This window comes from Nuphar pumila, chromosome 4, assembly GCF_984573655.1.
Source record: "Nuphar pumila chromosome 4, dmNupPumi1.hap1.1, whole genome shotgun sequence".
NCBI lineage: Eukaryota > Viridiplantae > Streptophyta > Magnoliopsida > Nymphaeales > Nymphaeaceae > Nuphar > Nuphar pumila.
The window spans coordinates 121,362,992-121,383,289 of record NC_143252.1 but is presented as its reverse complement, the minus strand read 5'-3'; the positions used below and the strand labels follow the sequence as shown (position 1 = coordinate 121,383,289).

The following is a 20,298-nucleotide window of genomic DNA, read 5'->3' as shown; positions in this document are numbered from 1 at the left end:
GTATGTATCGCCGTTTCATCGACGAGAGGAGTCCGATTGCGACTACACTGTATGCAAATGGCTGGAATCTGAACAGCTAAATACAGGGGGGAGGCGGATTCGGTCAGATCCGAAACAACCAAAGATTTTAATTCCTCCATCCTGGATCTGACCCATTTGCATGTCTACGGAGGACTTGCCCACCCTGAAAAGTCCTGCTCAGTGTGGCACCCAACAGTGGCGGTTTTGGTTGGGTGGGCAGATTTCGGGTCTCGGGGACAATGCTATGGATGATCTATTTATTCGGACCAGTGGCAGAGCCAAAAAAAATTTGTTGAAGGAATAGTCATTCGTGGAGAGATAAAACTTAAATAAGCCTTTGAATTAAACAATATGCCACAACAGAACAGGGAGGCACAACTCCGTTAGAAAAGAGAAAGGCAATGGCTCCACCTCTGCCGGCAACAAGAACAAGGCAGGGGAGGAGTCAAGGGAAGTAGAGCTCCTGCTGATAATCGAGGGACAGAAGGGGCAAAACCCCATGTCGAGAAGAGATCACAGAGGCAAGGGGGTGGAGCCCCTTGTCGGAAACACCAGCAGAAGCAGGAGGGGGTCGCCTCCCTGCCGAGAAACAATAAAGGGGGGGGGGGGGGGGGGAGGTCACCCCCTGCCGAGAACCAGGAAGAGGGCAGGGGAGGCTTCGCCTCCCTACTGAAAAAATATCAAGGAAGCAAGGAGCAGAGTCTCCTACCGAAAAACATAAGAGGGAAGGGGGGAGGGGCCTCTCCCCCATCGGAAAACAACACAAGGCAGGGAGAGCGAAGCCTCCTGTCGAACAACATCAAGAGGCAGGGGCCCCTAAATCCCCTACCGATCACACCCGCAGGCAGACCGTGCCCTGTCGGAAAACAGAGCGACAGACAGAGGCTTCAGCCCTTGCCGATCGACTAAAAAAGCAAGAGAGAGGGGGTGGGGAGGTTACTTGCGATGGCCGACGGCTGGCGATGGTCGCCGACGAAAGAAAGATGACGAAGGAGGAAGGTCCGACACAGACGACTCATGTCGCCAGAGCTTGCAGCAGAGAGGGAGAAGCTCAGAGGGGGGCACTGCGGGTTCACCGAAGGGAGGTCGACAGTGCAATCGCTGATGGCTGCAGAGCACGGGGGAGAAGCACCAATGAATGTGATTGCCGGTGACAGATGAGGAACAGAGGGGTGGAGCAGAGGAGAGAAAGAAAGTGGCGAGGGTTTTACCCCTCACCCCTTTCGGCATGCGTCTTTTAAAGATGCAGACTCTCAAATGATTGAGAGCCTGGGTTATGCCCTGGTTCGGGTCAAGCTCTGATCCGATCCGGGTCTGACTTAAGGGAGCACCCTCGACACATGCCCGATATGTGTCTGACATGTGTCCGAATTTTTTTTCTTACTCGGTTTTTAATTTTGGGTGGGCGACGACCCACCCATGCCCACCCCTGGCACTAGATCAAATCGACCCAAAGGCAATTCAAAAGTAGTCGATTTATAATATTTTGTAATATTTTTAAGAAAAATAATTATAAATATTTTTTTAATATTTTATGTTTAATAACACGTCATTTTATGGTGAAAAAGTACCTATTCACAAACTATTGGATATGATTCAATTCAGAGGGTTTTTTTTTAGAATCTATTTTAACAACATTGGTGTCCCCAATTGTTGCATCATCACCAATACCAGTTGTACAAAATATTGTATTTTACAGATATATAAAAGAAACAAGTTTTGGCGATAACAATTTTTTGTTTGACCAACTTGAGTTCAGCTTGTCGGGTAGGAGCAGCTAATGCACATCACCTTGTGTTGGACATTTACAACCCGATGGTATGATTGCCTAACTAGTAGGAGTCTGCCTAACCACAGCTTGCCTTTAAAAAAAATAAAAAAATGTTTGAATTTTGAGAATACCGAGTCATCTTTTTTTTTCTTTTCTGTAGATTAAATGGTCATTCTCTAAAACTGAATGGCAAAATGGTCTTTCACAAGGTGTCATCTCTAATATGTCATGTCAACTAAACCTGAAGGATACTTCGTAGTTTAGTATGTAGGATTTGAGACATTTAACAAATAAAACAAGGCAAATTAGTTAATTTAGTTAAGGGGGTCCATTAGTCATTTTATAATACATAAAGGTCACAAATATGACTTTCTTTTTTCTCTTACTAGTAAAAATACTTAAATAGATAGCAAATTCATTTTCCAATAATCAGAATGCTGGTGGGAAAACAAAATCCTGGAGTAAAATTTTTATATTATACTATTTTGGAATTGATGAGTAGGTAGGCCACCAGTATTGGGTTGAGGGAGTTAGCTCTGTGGAATAAAATTTGTTACGGTAAATGACCAAAATACCCTGCTTGTTTAACTCTTGCAAGTATCCCAGGCAGAAGATTCTGTGGACATATCTGTCATTGTGAAAAGGTGTTGGCCCTACCCTGAGCTCGTGGTTGGTCCCACATGGTTTCATTCACACACGAGTCCACGTGATTGCTGGTAGATATCTATCTCGTTAATCATTAATTGTCCTATCGTTCCGCACCCAAAATGTTGTCGGAATCGGTTTCTGATCCTGAATCGTTTTTTTTCAATCGGGTTCAGAAAGTCCCCGATCCAATCGGTTTATTTATTTCATCAAATTGATTTCTTAAACGAAATAGATGATGGCTTAGAGGTTCAATCAAATTACGAAATGCACATTTAAAAATTAAAATAACAAATACGTATCATTATCACAAAATATTGAAAAAATAGAAAACCGATTCAGAAAGATTTTCGATAAATCGGTGGAGTGCCACTTTGAGTCGAACAGTCCGAATTCAGGTTGATTCGATTCCATTTCGATGGTACCAATTAAGGGTGCCAAGGGTCGGGTTTACCCGGACCCCACCCGAACAAACCCTATAGGGTCCGGGTATGGTGATAAATAATAAGACCCGATTAAGACAAAGGCCCGGACCTGAATGTCCGATTAATACATGGACCCAGGTACAATTTATGAAATTTTATGCCATACCCGGACCCGACCTGAGTTCCAATTAAGGTCCACAAATTTTCAATGTAAAAATGATGAAAAATATGCTTTTACCGGGTATGGTCCGGGTGTGGTTCATGTAGTTCTTATCGGGCCTGGGTATGGTTTTTCTTATAGTGGACCCGATCAGACCCAGGTCTGGACCCTATACCATACCCGAAAACCAGGTCCAAATCGGGTTTCACCTGGGTCCGAACGAAAACCGGCCCCTTGACACCCCTAGTACCAATGCCATGGTCAGGCGCTAGTGCTAGAATGGTGCAAAGTTGAACTCATTTTGGGCAGATAGATCCTTAAATGGATTGGACTTGGGTAGAACCGTGATGAGTTCTGGTTTGGATCCAGCTTTCCCAGTAAGGTCATATAAGGTTCGGAATTGTGTCCAACTGGACCCACTATAAGAGAAACCATATAAGTCAGGTCATATAAGGATCACATGAGCCAGACCCAGACTAGAGCCGGTAAAATAATAATTTTTACTTTTTTTTACAATGAAAATTTTTAGATCTTAACCTGAACTTGGGTGGGACCCCCTTATATAATTTGATAACATAAATATCTAACCAAACAGGAGCCGATCTGGCCCCAATTTAAACCTAGAACCAACAAGGTCAAGATCAAGTCTAATAACACCATAGATATTGAATTGGATTCAAGCCATATCCAATTTGCTTTGTGTTTTTTTTTTTTATAACAAGGAACCCTCGCCGAAGCGACTACCCTGCTTTATGTGACCCACCACTGAAAGCTATGGACATTTGATTCAGTGCCTTCATCTCAACACCCTCACAACCACTCCACTGGCCACGCAGGCGACCCTGCAGTGGTGATACAATTTGCTTTGTGGTGCATAGAGTTAGTAACCATGCATGAATATATGCTCAGCTAATCTCTCCCTTCATATCGATGCGAACAATAACCGAATATCTACCATCTTCAATAATTTTCAACACCTTTATCTAGTGAAACTGATCCCACTTTTTGAAAAAGAGATGACTTCTCCACATGTCCATAGCATTTACTGACACCCATGGGTTTCCAACTTGTGATGTCCCCTCAACTTGGTGACATTCATGAGGGTCAGCTACCAACGGGTTGTCTGGTAGGAGCAGCTAGTGCACGTCACCATGTGTTGGGACGTTGCAGGTTCAAAACCCAATGGTATGGTTGTATGTCTGGTAGGGCTCTGCCTAACCCCAGCTTGCCTTTCAAAAGAAAAAAAAAACGAGGTCCTTAGCCATTGTCCTTGAGAAATATTCGGGTTTGGCCCATCCCTTGAATGAAGTTTTTATGAGATCTATATCCACTAAAATCTCCTCTTGGAGCTAAACTTTGAATGTGAAAAGCTTTCGTTCTTTTTGGGCCTTCTTCTATCACCGACCTTCAATTTTCTTCCCTTGATAATGGCCTCTTCTTTATCACTGTCCAGAAAGAAGAAACTGTTGCTCTCATCAGATGCACTTGTGTGTGACATGTTGCAGGAAGGACAGTCATGGTTAATCTTTTGATCCGCTTACCTCCCCTCAGGAGCTTTGGAATAATGTTTTTTTTTTAATGGTGTTGCTCGCTGCTTAAAGAGTTCTCTTGTTCATGTCGAGTCGTCGACATGCGGACACACAGTAGGGCTCATATGGCATATGCAGAGGATCTGTATTACCGTTCCTTTTGGGTTCGTTCCTACCTCTACTGTCGATGTTCCCATCGAAAATGGTTGTGCTTTCTCCTAGGAAGTGCAATATGAAGGTCAAATTCGAGTTTGTTAGGTTCGTGGTTCTACTGACCACTCCAACTACTCATGCCCCTCTGGATCTTCCTCGTCCTCTGTAGCAGCTTATGATGATTTGGGCTCATGTTAAAGTGTTCAGCGAAACTTCGCAAGTAATTTGCCTATGAATGGTGGCTACCATCATCAACCGCAACGCCTTATCTGATTTATAGGGAGAAGGTGATAATTTGGATGTCATGCTTGTTGGAACAAGTGGTGTCAAAAAACAAGATTTAAGAAAATCAAGATTCTAAGCTTAGTGGCACATTCTTAAGATTGCTATCTCTAGAACTTTAATTGCCGCACTTCAAAAAATTTTGAAGATGTGAAAAATGTTTGTTCACGACTGAATTATTAAGATACAACTATACTTGAACCTCAAGAGAGTCACTGTTTCGCAAGATCTGCGGACCTCTCCCATACTTGAACTTGGTAAGCCAAATTAAGAACAAAAGAATAGAAAGAGAAAGCTTAAGAATACGAAAATCTGATGATTTAAAAGACAAATTTTTTTTTTATAGACTTTAGGAAGAACAAGATATTTTTGTGATAAATTAAATTAAAGGCCATAAATCTAACAATTTAAAAATTGAATAAAAATTATTCTAAATAGTCACCCGCCTTTGACTAAGGATCAAACACTTTCATAGATACTATATAAATACAATTTTAAAGTCTTTCAAACAGCCAAACCACTCCACAAATGAAAAGTCAAAAGACGGCTTGGTTAGCGAAGTGCAAAGTGCGCCATCAAAATGCCACATTGCATCCTTGCGCACACACACCCATGTGCACAAATGGCGCATCCATTGCAGCGCGTCCGTTCCTGCACAAAGTGTTGCAACATCCGTAAGTCACCCTAACATGCAAGGTTTACCAAAGTAAAAAATAGAGAACAAACACTCTATTTAAACCACAAATATGCAACTAAACATTTTCAAAGCACTTTTGGTGGGAAACAATAAATTGCCAAAAACTTTATAAATATGTTATATTTTGAAACTTTTTTCAACAATTCCATTTTGAGGTGATTCCAATATCTTTGGCAAGGCTCACGATTTTTCAACCCTTACTGAAGTCAACAAAACTTCTTACCTTGCCCACTAGCCTCATTCCAGCTCAACCTTTCCTCCGTCCATGGTACTCTCCTCCTCAACCGAACCACCACCATGTGCACTGCCTCCCCTTTGCCAGCTGGGTCTAGTTGCATGCTTCAATGTGGGTCTATGGTGTCACCCTTCCCCAACACCCTTGACTAAGTAACTCAGGATCATCACGATGCTGACGATATCCAATGCAAACTTGATTGGTGTTTCATCTCCACACATTGGACTTCTGTTTTTGTCAGCAACAACCAACTACGGGTTCTTCCTAGAACCATGTCAGATCACAATCCCATCTTAGTACCCACTAAGGGTATTCGTTTGCAAGTTTTTTGAAATGTGGATGCTTTGGCACAATTATAGGGCTATCATAGAGGCTGCTTGGTGCACCCGAGTTAGTGGATTCCCTATGCTATGTGTGCTATAAAAATTAAATGAAGTCATATACAATCTTCAAGTCTTGGAACGGTCTGTCTTTTGGTTCAGTTGGTCGTAGAATTCAAGATCTTCAAACCGAGCTAGCTGGTCTACAATCGGTTGTGGACTCTGGTAACTATGACGCAATTAGAGAGAATCTATTGTCCGCAATGACCTTTCCTAGGCCATAAGGGAAGTGGAGTTGTTCTGGAGTAAAAAATCGTGACTCACTTGACTGTCACTGGCCTATTTCTTTCAATGGGCCAGCGCGGCGCGACGGTCCCTCCCCACCGCCGCAAGCCTACTTGTTAGCTCGCTTGTCGGTCGCGGAAGCTTGTAATTAGAGTGTAAGAGAGCAAGGGAGAATAGAGGGAGAGAAATTGCAATCACAATGAGGGTGAACAAAAGAAAGTTCAACACATTTACTTCATTCACAATTTTGCCCGCAGGCTATTATAGTTCAAGTATACGGGCTGCCCCTTCGGGTTATTGATTCACCTGAACTAGGCAGCTTACATCAGACTCAACAAAAGCAAAACAGAATTTAAGCGCAACTGTACAATGTAAGTCGCAAGGGAACATGCTCCCCCCTTCAAATCATGTGTCGTCCTCAGCGCCATCTGTTTCGTGGTAAGCTCTGACTTCAGCCGGGTAGCGGCTGTTCATTCAGAATGCAGCCCCCACTTTGGTTCCGTCGTTTTCTCCCACTGCACCAAGTATTTCTTTGCCTATCCCAAGTAGTTGACCTTGTGGCAAAGGATCTGACTGAGGTACTTTTCGGCCCGTTGTGTTGCTGGGGCCCTCTGCATGATGAGAGTGCGCTGTGGCACATTGTGTTCCGGGTCTCCATCATCCGGATGAAACTGCTTGAGGTTGCACACGTGAAACATCGGGCGTACCTTGAAGTCTGGGGGAAACTCCAACTTGTATGCTAGCTTGCCCACCTTTTTGTGATGGTGAAGGATCCTTCATACTTTCTGAGCAGTTCGCGGTGTCGCCCGTGGAAGATGCCTGTATGACCAGGATATAACTTCACCAACACTTGGTCCCCAACTTGGAATCCCGCGGGTCGATGATGCTTGTCTGCCCACTTCTTTATTCTCTTTGTCACCTTGTGTAAGAATGCCTTCGCCAACTCATTTTGCTCGTGTCAGTCATGAACAAACTGATAGGCGAAGAATGACCTTCTCTTTTCCTGTGTGGTAAGAGTGTGCGGGGTCAGTGGCTGCTGCCCCGTAGCTATCGCAAACGAGTTGTGTCCTGAAGACTCGCTTTTCTGCAGATTGTAACAAAATTGTGCCACATCAAGGAGCTTCACCCAATTTTTCTGATTGACACTAACAAAGTGCCTAAGGTACTGCTCAAGTATCTCATTGATGTGCTTTGTTTGTCCATCTGTCTGCGGATAGAAGCTTGTTGAAAACAGCAAATCAGAGCCAAGTAGCTGAAATACTTCACGCCAGAACTTGGCCGTGAAGCAAACATCGCGATTACTCACAATGCTCTTTGGTATGCCCCAGTGCTTCACCACATGCTTTACAAACAACTCTGCAGTCTTCTCTGTAGGGCACTCCTTGGAAGCTGGGATGAAGGTGACATACTTTGATAAACGATCCACCACAATCAAAATAGAACTGAGGCCCTCTACCTTTGGTAGACTAACAATAGAGTCCATGGAGATGTTATTCCAAGGAGACCGACAACCTTCTGGTTTGTCCCCTTATCTTGCTGGCAGATAAGGCATGTTCGTACATACGCCTCAACGTCGTCTCTCATTTGTGGCCAATAGTAGTCACACTCAAGGAGTGCTAAGGTCCGCTCCTGACAAGGATGGTCGGCCTATAGTGTATCATGACACTCCTTAAGTAGTTCTCGGCGGAGGCTTCTCCACTGCGGCACGAAGATGCGTATCCCTTTTGTCACAAGGAGGTCATCCTATAGCCAAAATCGCTAAGTTTTCACTGCCTGCGTTAGAGAAACAAGGTGTTATGCAGTCGGATCCTGCTGCGTACCTTTGCGAATACGGCTCAGCAATGCGCCCTCCAAATGTACTTAAGAAGGTTCCGCGCGTGCAACTGCCAATTCAGCCCTACGGCTCAGAGCATCCGTCACAACATTGGTCTTTCCAACCTTGTACTCCAAGGCAAAGTCAAACTCAGCCAAAAACATCTACCATCGAGCTTATTTAGGCGTCAACTTTTTTTGTGTCTAAAAATAACTCGTGGTCATATTGTATCTCTTGACGATGAACTAAACACCCAAGAGGTAGTTCCGCCAGGTCCTAAGGCAGTACACAATGGCGGTCATTTCACGTTCATGCACTATGTAACGCTTCTCTGCATCTTTCAGCTTGCGAGTCTCATATGCGATCAGATGACCATCTTGCATAATAACTCCGCCAATTGCAAAGTCTAAGGCATCCGTGTGGACTTCAAATGGTCTCGAATGATCAGGCAGTCGCAGCACTGGCTCCCTCACTAAGGCTTTCTTCAAGCCATCAAAGACATCTTGGCACGCTCTTGTCCAGAGTCATGCCCGATTTTTCTTTAACAAATCGGTGAAGGGCGCAGCAATGAGGGAATAGCCTTCGATGAAACGCCGATAGTAGTTTGCCAAACCAAGGAATGATCGCAATTCTGACACTTTGCTTGACGGAACCCATTCTTGGATGACCCTTATCTTTTGCCCATCCATACACAGCGCACCATGCCCCACAACGTGGCCAAGGAAGTTGATCTCCTCCTGCCCGAAGATACACTTCTCTCGTTTAACATAAAGGTCATTCTCCTTCAGCACCTAAAACACGGTTTGCAAGTGCCCGACATGTTCCTCCATATTGATGCTGTAGATCATGATATCATCCAGGTAGACTACCACGAACTTGTCTAAATAAGGGTAGAAGATCTGATTCATTAAAGTCGTGAACGTAGCTGAAGCATTTGTCAACCCGAATGACATTACTAAGAATTTGTAAGCACCATAGCGAGTGACACAAGTTGTCTTTGGCTCATCACCTTCAGCAATCCTCACATGACAGTAACCCGATCACAGATCTAACTTGGAAAATATACAGGCACTGCCTAGATGATCAAACAAGTACGCTATCAATGGCAATGAGTACTTGTTCTTCACCGTAACTTTGTTCAAAGCACGGTAATCCACACATAACCGCTTAAAGCCGTTAAGTTTCATCTGAAAAATGACCGAAGCACCAAATAGGGCTTTTGATGGACGAACAATGCCTACATCCAACATCTCATCTAGCTGCCTGCGCAGCTCCTTCAGCTCAGCTGACCCCATACGGTATGAAACCATTGCAGGAGGCTTCGCTCCTGGGGTCAACTCAATCTTGTGGTCGACCTCACGTCTTGGCGAAAGATGCTTCGGCAATTTCAAAGGCATCACCCCCCGAAACTCTTCTAATAGTGAGGCTAGGGTCGGCGGCACTTTGCTTCTACCTTCTCTTCTTCTGCGCGCACTGCAACTAAGAATGTTTGTTCCCCATGCTTGACACCCTTTTTCAGTTGTATTGCCGATAGCACTGAAGACTTGCCTTTCTGCGTAAGGCACTACACTGTGTGAGACAAGTCTGACCCTATGATCGTCAACATGTTAAACTTTGGCAGCATCATAAAGGTCTTGTACGAGACTTTTAGCAGCGACAAAAGTCATTGTTAAAGCACTTGTTCGGTGGAAACAAGCGTGGAACGTCTATCATGTGCGTGATGGATGCTCCATGCCAGGACATTTGGTCATGTTTAAAAGTGATCATGCAACTACGTGTTACTATATATATATATGATGGGTACGTGCCTGATGCTTTTTTGTGCCTACCAAACTTTGAAAATTTTGTTTTTATTTTTTCTAAAATCTAACCATAAAGATGTGATCTACATGCTTGATTTTATGGGAATCAACTTTTGGATCGTCTAATTCCAACACTAAGTTAGGTTTTTATAAGATTCAAAAATCAACGATCTACAATTTTAAAAAATAATCAATGCTTAAAATTTTTTCTCAAAAAAACATGATCTAAGTATGATTTTCTAGCAAATCGATCATGCAGAACACATCTGTAGGATTAGATTTTTGAAAAACAACCTGAAAATCCCCATCCAAGCTTGTTACACATGCGGTAGGCACAAAAAGCTTCAGGCACCTAACCATTTTCGTAAATTATATATAGAGAAATGGGTAGGTGCGAAATTGATACGTGCTAAATGATATGTGTGAAATGGGTTTTTTTGCCCTTCTGGTGTTTTTTCAAAATTCTAACCCCATAAATGTGTTGGGCATGGTCGATTTATGAGGAATCCACACCTGGATCATGTATTTTCGATGAAAAAATGATATTTACGGATTTTGGACCATTTATTTTTCAAATCTTATAAAAACCCACCCATGTGTCAAAATCGAACACTTCAAGAGCAGGTCCTTATAAAATCAAGCACATAGATCACATCTATACAGTCAATATTTAAAAATAAAACTCTAAAAAACTCATTTAGTACTTATCATTTAGCACCTACCCATTACTATATATACACAAAAACACGTAGGTGCATGATCACTTTCGAACATTACCAAAATGAACTTGCACAGAGCGTCCATCATAAGTATATAATTTAAAATTTATAATTTTAGACGTTAAAATCATGAAAATTTTATGAGATATTACATCCCTACCCTCTTATAAGAATTTTGTCCACAAATTTATAACATACCGAATAAATGTGGGCAGTGTTCACACATATCAGCCTTAGGTGCCCAAGTGCACTTGTCCAGTCCGTGATGTTATCAATGCACTTTTACGAACAAAATCATCCTACTCCAAAGTATCTTCTCCTAGCGATCAATAATCTTCACCAGTCTCTCCTCCATCGTCATATCATGTTCTACCTCAACCGCCTCACAGTGAATAACGTGTGAGGGGTCGGGCAAATACTTTCTCAACATCAAGATATAGAATACATTGTGGATCAAGAAAAATTGAGGAGGAAGTGCCACATGATAAGCTGACTCACCAACATGCTCGAGGATCTCAAAAGTTCCAACGTACCAAGGACTTAGCTTCCCCTTCTTCCCAGACCTGAACAAACTCTTTGTAAGCGATATTCGAACAAACACGTGATCATCCACAACAAAACTAAGCTCCCTGCATCGTTGGTCGGCATAACTTTTTGGCATGCTCTGCATTGCAACCAAAAGCTGATGAATCATTCGTACCTGGTTTAAGTGGTGTTGGATCGCCTCTGGAGACTCAACTACTCTCACTCTAACCTCATCTCAGTACACCAGGGATGCGCATAGTCTACCATACAGAACTTCATATGGGGTCATGCCAATACTGACATGGTAGCTGTTGTTGTATGAAAAGTCTGCAAGTTTCATATGCCTGTCTCAATCCCCTGCCTAATCCAGTGTGCACGCTCTAAGCATATTCTCAAGAATCTAAATCAAGCGCTTTGTCTGCTTGTCAATGTGAGGGTAAAAAGTCATACTAAACTTTAAAGTAATACCCAAGGCCTTCTACAACTACCATCATAAACTAAACTTAAAACAAGGATCTCGGCCTAATACGATAGAACGTGATACCCCATGAAGTCTCACAATCTCATGCACATACAAATCTGCTAGGCTCCCCAAGCTCTGACTCACTTTGATCGGTAGAAAATGGACACTCTTCGTCAACTTGTCCACTATCACCCAGATGGCATCACGCTAACGACGTGTCCTTGACAAACCCATGATGAAGTCTATCGATATGTCGTCCCACTTCTACCCGATAATGTACAAAGTCTGCAGTAGTTGACCAGGTCTCTAGTGTTTGATCTTCACTTGCTGGCAAGTGAGATATCGAGACAAACTCTGTGACGTCCTGTTTCATCCTATTCCACCAATATATTTTTTGAAGGTCTTTGAACATCATGGTAAAACCTGGATAAACGAAAAACTTTGACCTATGCGCTTCGCTCATCAGTTCCTCCTACAGTGCCTTTGAAATCCATCATCTGACCCCAAACATGATAGTCCCATCCTCCTCATGATGGAACTGTGCACCTGGCTTCTGGGTACTCTCACACAACCTCTCGAAGTCTGGATCAACTGACTGAAGCTCCTCGATATGATCAGTAATATCAGGTTGCTTCATCATCCCTACATAAAGGATGTGTTCGGCTTCATCTACAAATGGTTGCTATTTGACAAACTCCCCAAGCAAGTCCCAACTCCGACCAATCAAGCTGGCTATCATAACCATTGTCTTCCTGCTTAGTGCATCTACCACTACATTTGCTTAACCATGGTGGTAAGTGATAGTGAACTCATAATCCTTAAAAAACTTTTACCACATGTGTTGCCTCAAGTTCAGATCTCTTTGCATGAAAATATACTTGAGGCTATTGTGGTCTGACAAAACCTCGAACTGCTCTCTATATAAGTAGCGACACCAAATCTTCAATGTAAAGACAATGATCGCTAATTCCAAGTCATGCATGGTATAGTTCTTCTCGTATACCTTCAGTTGCCGAGAAACGTAAGTAATGACCTTCCTCTGTTGCATCAAGACACAACTCAAGTTGGTCTACAAGGCATCACTATACACTACGAAGCTTTCTATCCCAGAAGGCAAAGAAAAAACTGGGGTTGAGGTCAACCTCCAATTTAGCTCCTGAAAGCTCTCCTCACACCGAGGTGACCACACAAACTTCACCCCTTTTGCAATAGCCTTGTTATCAGAGCAACTATATACGTGAGAAGTCTTGTATGAATCGATGGTAGTAGCCCACTAATCCCAAGAAACTCTTGATCTCTAGCATTGTCTTCGGCTGCTCCCAAAACAATACTGGCTCTAACTTGGCTGAATTCATCTCTACTCTCTTCTTTGATATAACGTGACTGAGGAACATCATCATGTCAAGCCAAAACTCACACTTAGAGAACTTATCATATAACATATATTTTCTTAGTGTCTGCAACATGATCCTCAAGTGCTCTCTGTGCTCCTACACTCTCTCAAAATATATTAGGATGTCATCTATGAACACAATGACAAACGGATCCAGTCATAACCTGAAGACTCGATTCATCAAGTCGATAAATGTTGCAGGAGCATTCGTGAGTCCAAAAGATATTACCAAGAATTCATAGTGCCTGTATCTGGACCTGAACGTTGTGTTCAAAATATCCTCTATTTTGATCTGCAACTGATGGTACCCTAAATGAAATTTGATCTTGGAGAACACTTTTATCGTGTGCAATTGGTCAAACAAATCATCAATCCTAAGCACAGGTTACTTGTTCTTCACAGTAACTTGATTTAATATGCAGTAATCGATGTAGAGTCACATGAATCCATCATTCTTCTTGGCAAAAAGAACTTGTGCACCCCAGAATGACACGCTCAACCTAATGAAACCCTTGTCAAGAAGTTTTTGCAGCTGCTTCTTCAGCTCAACAAGCTCTGTAGGTACCATACGATATGGCGCACGAGACACTGGTGTCATGCCAGGCACTAACTTGATCGAGAACTCGATCTTCTTGTGAGGTGGCAAACATAGTAAGTCCTCTGAAGAGACATCCAAAAACTCGTGGACCACGTCCAACTGCTCCAAGGGTGTCTCCTGATTGTCCATGGTGGATACACTAGCCAAGAACATCGCACAATCGTGCTGGTAGTACTTTAAGATCTTCATTGTCGATATGATCTTCACCTCACTCACAAGCCTAGGTCGACAAACAACTTATGTCCATCGATAACAACAACTGCAAGAAGGTACTTCCCATATCAAGTGGACACACCCATAGAAGGTGTCACATCAAGAATCTTCTCTAAGCTAGATGATTCAAGGTTAAGTAGTCCAGCAAAAGATGATGATATAAAAGAATGGGTTGCCCCATAATCAAACATAACATAAGCAAGATGGCCAATGACAACGATAATACCTTTGATGAGGTCAGCCTAAACACTCTACTCGGTGGCTATGGTAGCGTAGACTTACCCATTCATCTTCCTTTGCATCTGCTGATGTTGTGGTTACTAATGTTGATTGCTCTGAGCCGCTAGTTGTTCAGACAATACTGCATCACATTTCTCAACAACTGGCATTGGTAATAGACCCCCTTAAAGAGCGGACAAGAACCCTGAGGATGGTTCTTATTGTACTGCATGCAAGTTGACTGAGCCTTTCACTATTGATGTCTCTACTGGGGTCAACTCTGTTGGGTCTTCTGCATCTTGCTTTTGGCCCTCCGTATCTTGCCACTTGCAGGTGGGTTCTTCCACGCTCTGCCATTCTCATTGCCTCTCTTCTTTGGCTGTCCACCGGTGAATCATTCTCACTCCTCATTTAGGATGAAAGCAAATTCAATGGCATCAGTGAAAGTAGTAGGACGACTGGTCATCACTCGAACTCGAAGCCTGTCCTTCTGCCCATGCATGTACTTCGCCTCCCTCGCCTTATCATCAACAAAAAAGTTGGGGTAGTACCTCTCAAAGCTCTTGAATTTGGTGGTGTAGTCCACCAAACTCATGTTCCCCTTTGTGATCTCAAGGAAATGTTGTTGTATCCTCTCCCTGACAAAGGAGGAAAAGTATGCCTTCAAGAACTCCTCTTTAAATTAAGGCCTCTCAGAGGATGGTGTAGACGCCTGCATACTTCACTCTGTGCAAGGTATCCCACCACTGCTTGGCATCACTCAGCGCACGGTACATGCCAAAGTTGGTATGCCTGTCCTTCGACGCTGGTAGGACACAAAACACCCTCTCGGTCTCCTCGACCCAACTCTCGGTAGCCTCTAGGTCAGCCTTTCTGTAAAAGGTTAGCAAACATAACTTTAGAAACTTCTCATAGGTAATTGCACCAGTGTTTGCCTAGACAATTGATCCAGAAAGGACACATGTCGTAGGTTGTGCCATTTGTGCTTTGGCATGCGTGATAACATTCATAGCAAGACTATTGAGGGCATTCATCAAGAAGTCCCTCTGCTTCTGCCAGTCTGCTGGAGCACTAGAAGTAGAGCAAGTACGAGCATATATCTATAAAACAAATTTAACCAAATTTTATAAGTAAATTATATACCCTTGATCAAGCCTACCCTCTTAGGATTGATCCTAGAACAACAAGCACAATCATATCAAGTACAACATTTAAATCACAACACATTGATTTAAATATAATTATCCATACTGTCAAAAATAAAAATTCTTAAATTTCAAGACAGTAAGAAAGCAAAATTTTACAAGATAGCTCTTACCAGTGATGTAGAGACTGCTTATGGAGTACGAGTTTATAACTTTTGTGGTGGTGGTTCTGAGTAGACCTAACTGCGCCCTGACACCAACTTTTTCTTATCCAAAAACAGATTGGTATCCCCAAGTAATTCTATGCATGACTCTAATACGAACTCTATAACGACCCCAATTGATCCTCTTTACAATAGTAGATTTTTTTTAAACAATTACGAAAACCCTTCCAAAGACCCAAGATATATCACAGATTTAATATAAACAAACCACAAACCATTCCATGCATTGAATTAACTTGAAGTAATAAATAGAACTTCATTAATTGAATTAAAAAGTTAAAATATTAAAGAAAAACATAAAATCAACTATATCAAAATTATGTGCTCTAGTCACAACCCAAATACCAAGTCATAAGTTTCTCGTATCCTTCAGCTAGCCAGTCCTAGACATCACTGAGTATATGTGCCTGTAAAACAGTTTTAGAAAACAGGAAGAACCGAAGTCCTCATACGAATTTCTCTAAAAATTTAGCAGTAAATGAAATAACATAAATTAATTCATGCATAAATTTTCAGAGAAAATCACAAGGAATAACTTACCACAATTATCTGACCATTCAAGCATTCAACCAAATATCATGCAAAGTCAAATATGCAAAGATGCATGAACAAATGCTGAACAGTAAAATATGTATGATTCAATGCGCATGCATGTCCCTATTTAAATGCACACAAATTTAATTTTCACTTTTCCTTAAACCTGCGAATACTCAAAATGGGCCTAATTCCCAAGGTTCAAGTTAGCTTATCAGTTATACCTTAACACATAATTTATAATTTATTTACTGAATTTCACGGTTGCTCCTTGATCGATATCAGGAATCCTCACCTTTTATTGAAACATTAAGAATCCTTACATAATGTCGGGACATCAATTAAAATCTCCAACCATTGACTCCACTTTCTTGGTATACCAATAACTAAAGTTGAGTCAACAACACCACCTTCAGGCAAAGTGACTAAAAACTTTCTAAAATCATAGTCGGAAAGTGAACCACACATCGGGTTCTGGGTCACAATTGCAAACAAAGTTTTAGTATCCTCACTAGTGACTCAATTGACTCGGCCCGAATCGCCTAGTCACTGAGTCAAAAAACTCGCCGAACTCAATTTTTATAAAACTAGGTTGAGTCATGGGTGAGTCATGCATATATATAAATTATATTTATATATAATTACATATATTATATAAAATATAATATAAATATTATATATATATATATAAATATGGTTATACATGTATTAATAAAATTATACATTAAATATATTATAAATATATTGGTAAAATACTATAAAATATAAAGTTAACATGACCCAGCCGAATCACCGAGTTGACCCGGCCGAGTTACGAGTCACTCAAGGATGAGCCAAGTGATGAATCAGTGGGTTTTAAAACCATGTTCCAAAGTTTTGGAGGATGATACACATATTGTATGGAAGGAGAAGCCGTCATTTTGGCTTGACTAATTTTCTACTTCTCTAATACATGGAGGGAGCCTATATCCCAGTATTCTTTTATCGAAAAAAAAGCTCTTCACTGTTGGTCCCGGTGAATGCTGATTTTTAGTAGGGCCTGATTCGGCCCTGAAGCAAACTGATATGGGCCGGTTGAGTTGATTCAAGTATGATAACACTGGTTTGACCAACTAGACTCAATAATGCACCAAAATCAAGTTGAGCACCCAAGCCATGTCTTCTAGTAGGCCAAATGCATTCCTTTTGATCCTCATCGAAATGTCAAAGAATTTCTTGGATGATCGTGCATGGAATTATTGACTAGATTTTGTGTTTGGGTGTCAACAAATTTTCAGAACTTCCTGCACTTATGGACGTTTCATTACCTAAAACATGAAATGATGAGAATCTTCAATGCTATAGAAAGAGAGTCCTAGGGATTTTTGTTGTTCCATATCACTGCAAAAATTATGATCTACGAGTCTTTTCACAAGGGAAAAAGCAAGAAAATGTTTTTTGGGAAAATATTGAGAACATCTCAGTACATTGGAAACATGTGACATCTTAAATTTCTGGCAATAGTATCAGGATTTTCAGGGCAAGTGAATATCCCACATAATATCACAAAATATTCAATATCTTGTCGATATTTGTTACATGGTTCCATTATATAGGCTACAAATTGGGAACCAAAACTCCAGGCAGTGGCATCCACATACTTTGAGGGCTCTGTTTACGGTCACTGTTTTGGCAGCGTAAAACTCCGACTACTTACCCTTTGCCCCCAAGAGAATCGTCATGCTTCAGCTTGAACAGGGGATGGATGACACATAAAATTTGAACCTAGACCACCACCCTAGCAGGCTAGGACCCACCCCACGATGCCAAACCCCTTGGAGCCAGCAAGCCTGGCAGTCTATTAAGGCCCAAAACGCCCCACCTATACCCAAGCAACCCAGAGCCTGACCCAAATCTTGTCGGGTCCCTGCCGAGCTCGAGACTTGTCAGGCTGGGTCTAGGTCAGTGGGGTCATGCCCTTTAAGCTGGACAAGTATTTTCTTTTTCGTTTTCTTTTTTTTTACTAGGTTGGGCCAGGCTCTATCATAGTCATGTTTTGGCCTTACCTAGTCAGGCCTTGTCGGGCTTAGGCTGCACATGACAGCCCAAAACCAGACTCGTCTTATTCAAATATGTGATGATTCCAAATCAAACTGTACGCCCATCCTGTGATTTTGAATCACATGTGATGCAAGCGAAACATGAATATGTATTGGAATGAGAAAACGACTGAGAGAGCAAAAAAAAGATTTCACGTGATGCAAGCTAAACATGCATATGTATAAGAATGGGAAAAACGAGGGAATATATATATATATATATATATATATATATATATATATATATATATATATATACACCAAAACACGTTGGTGCAAGATCACTTTTGAACATGACCAAAATGAACCCACGTCCATCACGTGCGTGATGGATGCTCCGCGCGTGGTTCTGCCAAACAAGACCTTTAGGTATTGGACCTTTAACAGTGACTTTTATCGTGGCTAAAGGTCTTGTACGAGACTTATAACAGCGACAAAAGTCGTTGTTAAAGCTCTTGTTTGGTGGAAACAAGTATAGTGCATCCATCACGCGATGGATGCTCCGCGCGAGTTCATTTGGGTCATGTTTAAAAGTGATCATGCACCTACGTGTTACTATATATATATGATGGGTAGAGGTGCCTGACGCTTTTTGTGCCTACCGAGCTTTGAAAAATTTGTTTTTATTTTTTCCAAAATCTGACCATAAAGATGTGATCTACATGCTTGATTTTGTGGGAATCAACTATTACATCGTCTCATTCCAACACCAAGTTAGATTTTTATAAGATTAAAAAATCAACGGTTTACAATTTAAAAAAATAATTAATGCTTAATTTTTTTCTCAAAAAAAAAACATGATCTAAGTATGATTTTCTACCAAATCGATCATGCAGAACACATCTTTAGTATCAAATTTTTGAAAAACAACCTGAAAACCCCTATCTAAGCTCGTCAGGCATGCGGTAGGCACAAAAAGCTTAAGGCACCTACCCATTTCGGTAAATTATATTTATAGAGAAATGGGTAGGTGCGAAATTGATATGTGCTAAATGGGTTTTTCTAACCTTCTAGTGTTTTTTCGGAATTCTAACCCCATAAATGTGTTGGGCATGGTCGATTTACGAACAATCCACACCTAGATCATGTGTTTTCAACGAAAAAATTGATATTTACAGCCTCAAAATTTTACAAAGATTTTAGACCGTTCATTTTTCAAATCTTATAAAAATCCACCCATGTCTCGGAATCAAACATTTCAAGAGCGTATCCTTATAAAATCAAGTACATAGATCACATCTGTAGGGTCAAAATTTAAAAATAAAACCCTGAAAACACATTTAGCATTTAGCATTTAGCACCTACTCATTACTATATATACACAAAAACACGTAGGTGATGACTTTTGAACATGGCCAAAACGAACTCGCACAGAGCGTCCATCATAAGTATATAATTCAAAAATTATAATTTTTAGACTTTAAAATCATGAAAAATTTATGAGATATTACATTCCTACTACCTTAAAAGAATTTTGTCTATGAAATTATAACGTACCGAATAAATGTAGGTAGTGTTGCGCATATCGACCTTAAGCTCTCAAGTGCAGTCATCTAGTCCATGATGTTGTCAATGCACTTTCACGAACGAAATCATCCTACTCCGAAGTGTCCTCTCCTGTCGATCCACAATCTCCACTAGTCTCTCCTTCGTCATAATATCAAGTTGTACCTTGACCGCCTCATAATGAATAACATGAGAAGGGTCAAGCATATACTTCCTCAATATTGAGGCGTAGAATACATTGTGGATTGAAAAAAACTAAGGAGAAAATGTCACACGGTAAGCTTACTCACCAACATGCTCAAGGATCTCAAAAGGTCCAACATACCGAGAACTCAGTTTTTCCTTCTTTTCAAACCTAAATATACTTTTTATAGGCGATATTCGAACAAACACGTGGTCGCCTACATCAAAATTAAGCTCCTTGCACCACTAGTCGGCATAACTTTTCTGTCTACTCTGCACTGCAATCAAACGCTGATGAATCATTCACACCTGGTCTAAGTAGTGCTTGATTGCCTCTCGAGACTCTACTGCTTTCACTTC

At 41.4% G+C, this 20,298-nt stretch overlaps 1 protein-coding gene across 1 annotated transcript; it reads right to left on the bottom strand.

Moving 5' to 3' along the window:
* Positions 1 to 11,176: 11,176 nt before the first annotated feature.
* On the bottom strand, positions 11,177 to 12,485 carry LOC149840850 (uncharacterized). The gene is made up of 2 exons (XM_090005148.1): positions 12,348 to 12,485; positions 11,177 to 11,521 (listed from the first exon to the last, which is right to left on the bottom strand). The coding sequence occupies exons 1-2, from the start codon at positions 12,483 to 12,485 to the stop codon at positions 11,177 to 11,179; spliced, it is 483 nt and encodes a 160-aa protein (XP_089861274.1).
* Positions 12,486 to 20,298: the final 7,813 nt, after the last annotated feature.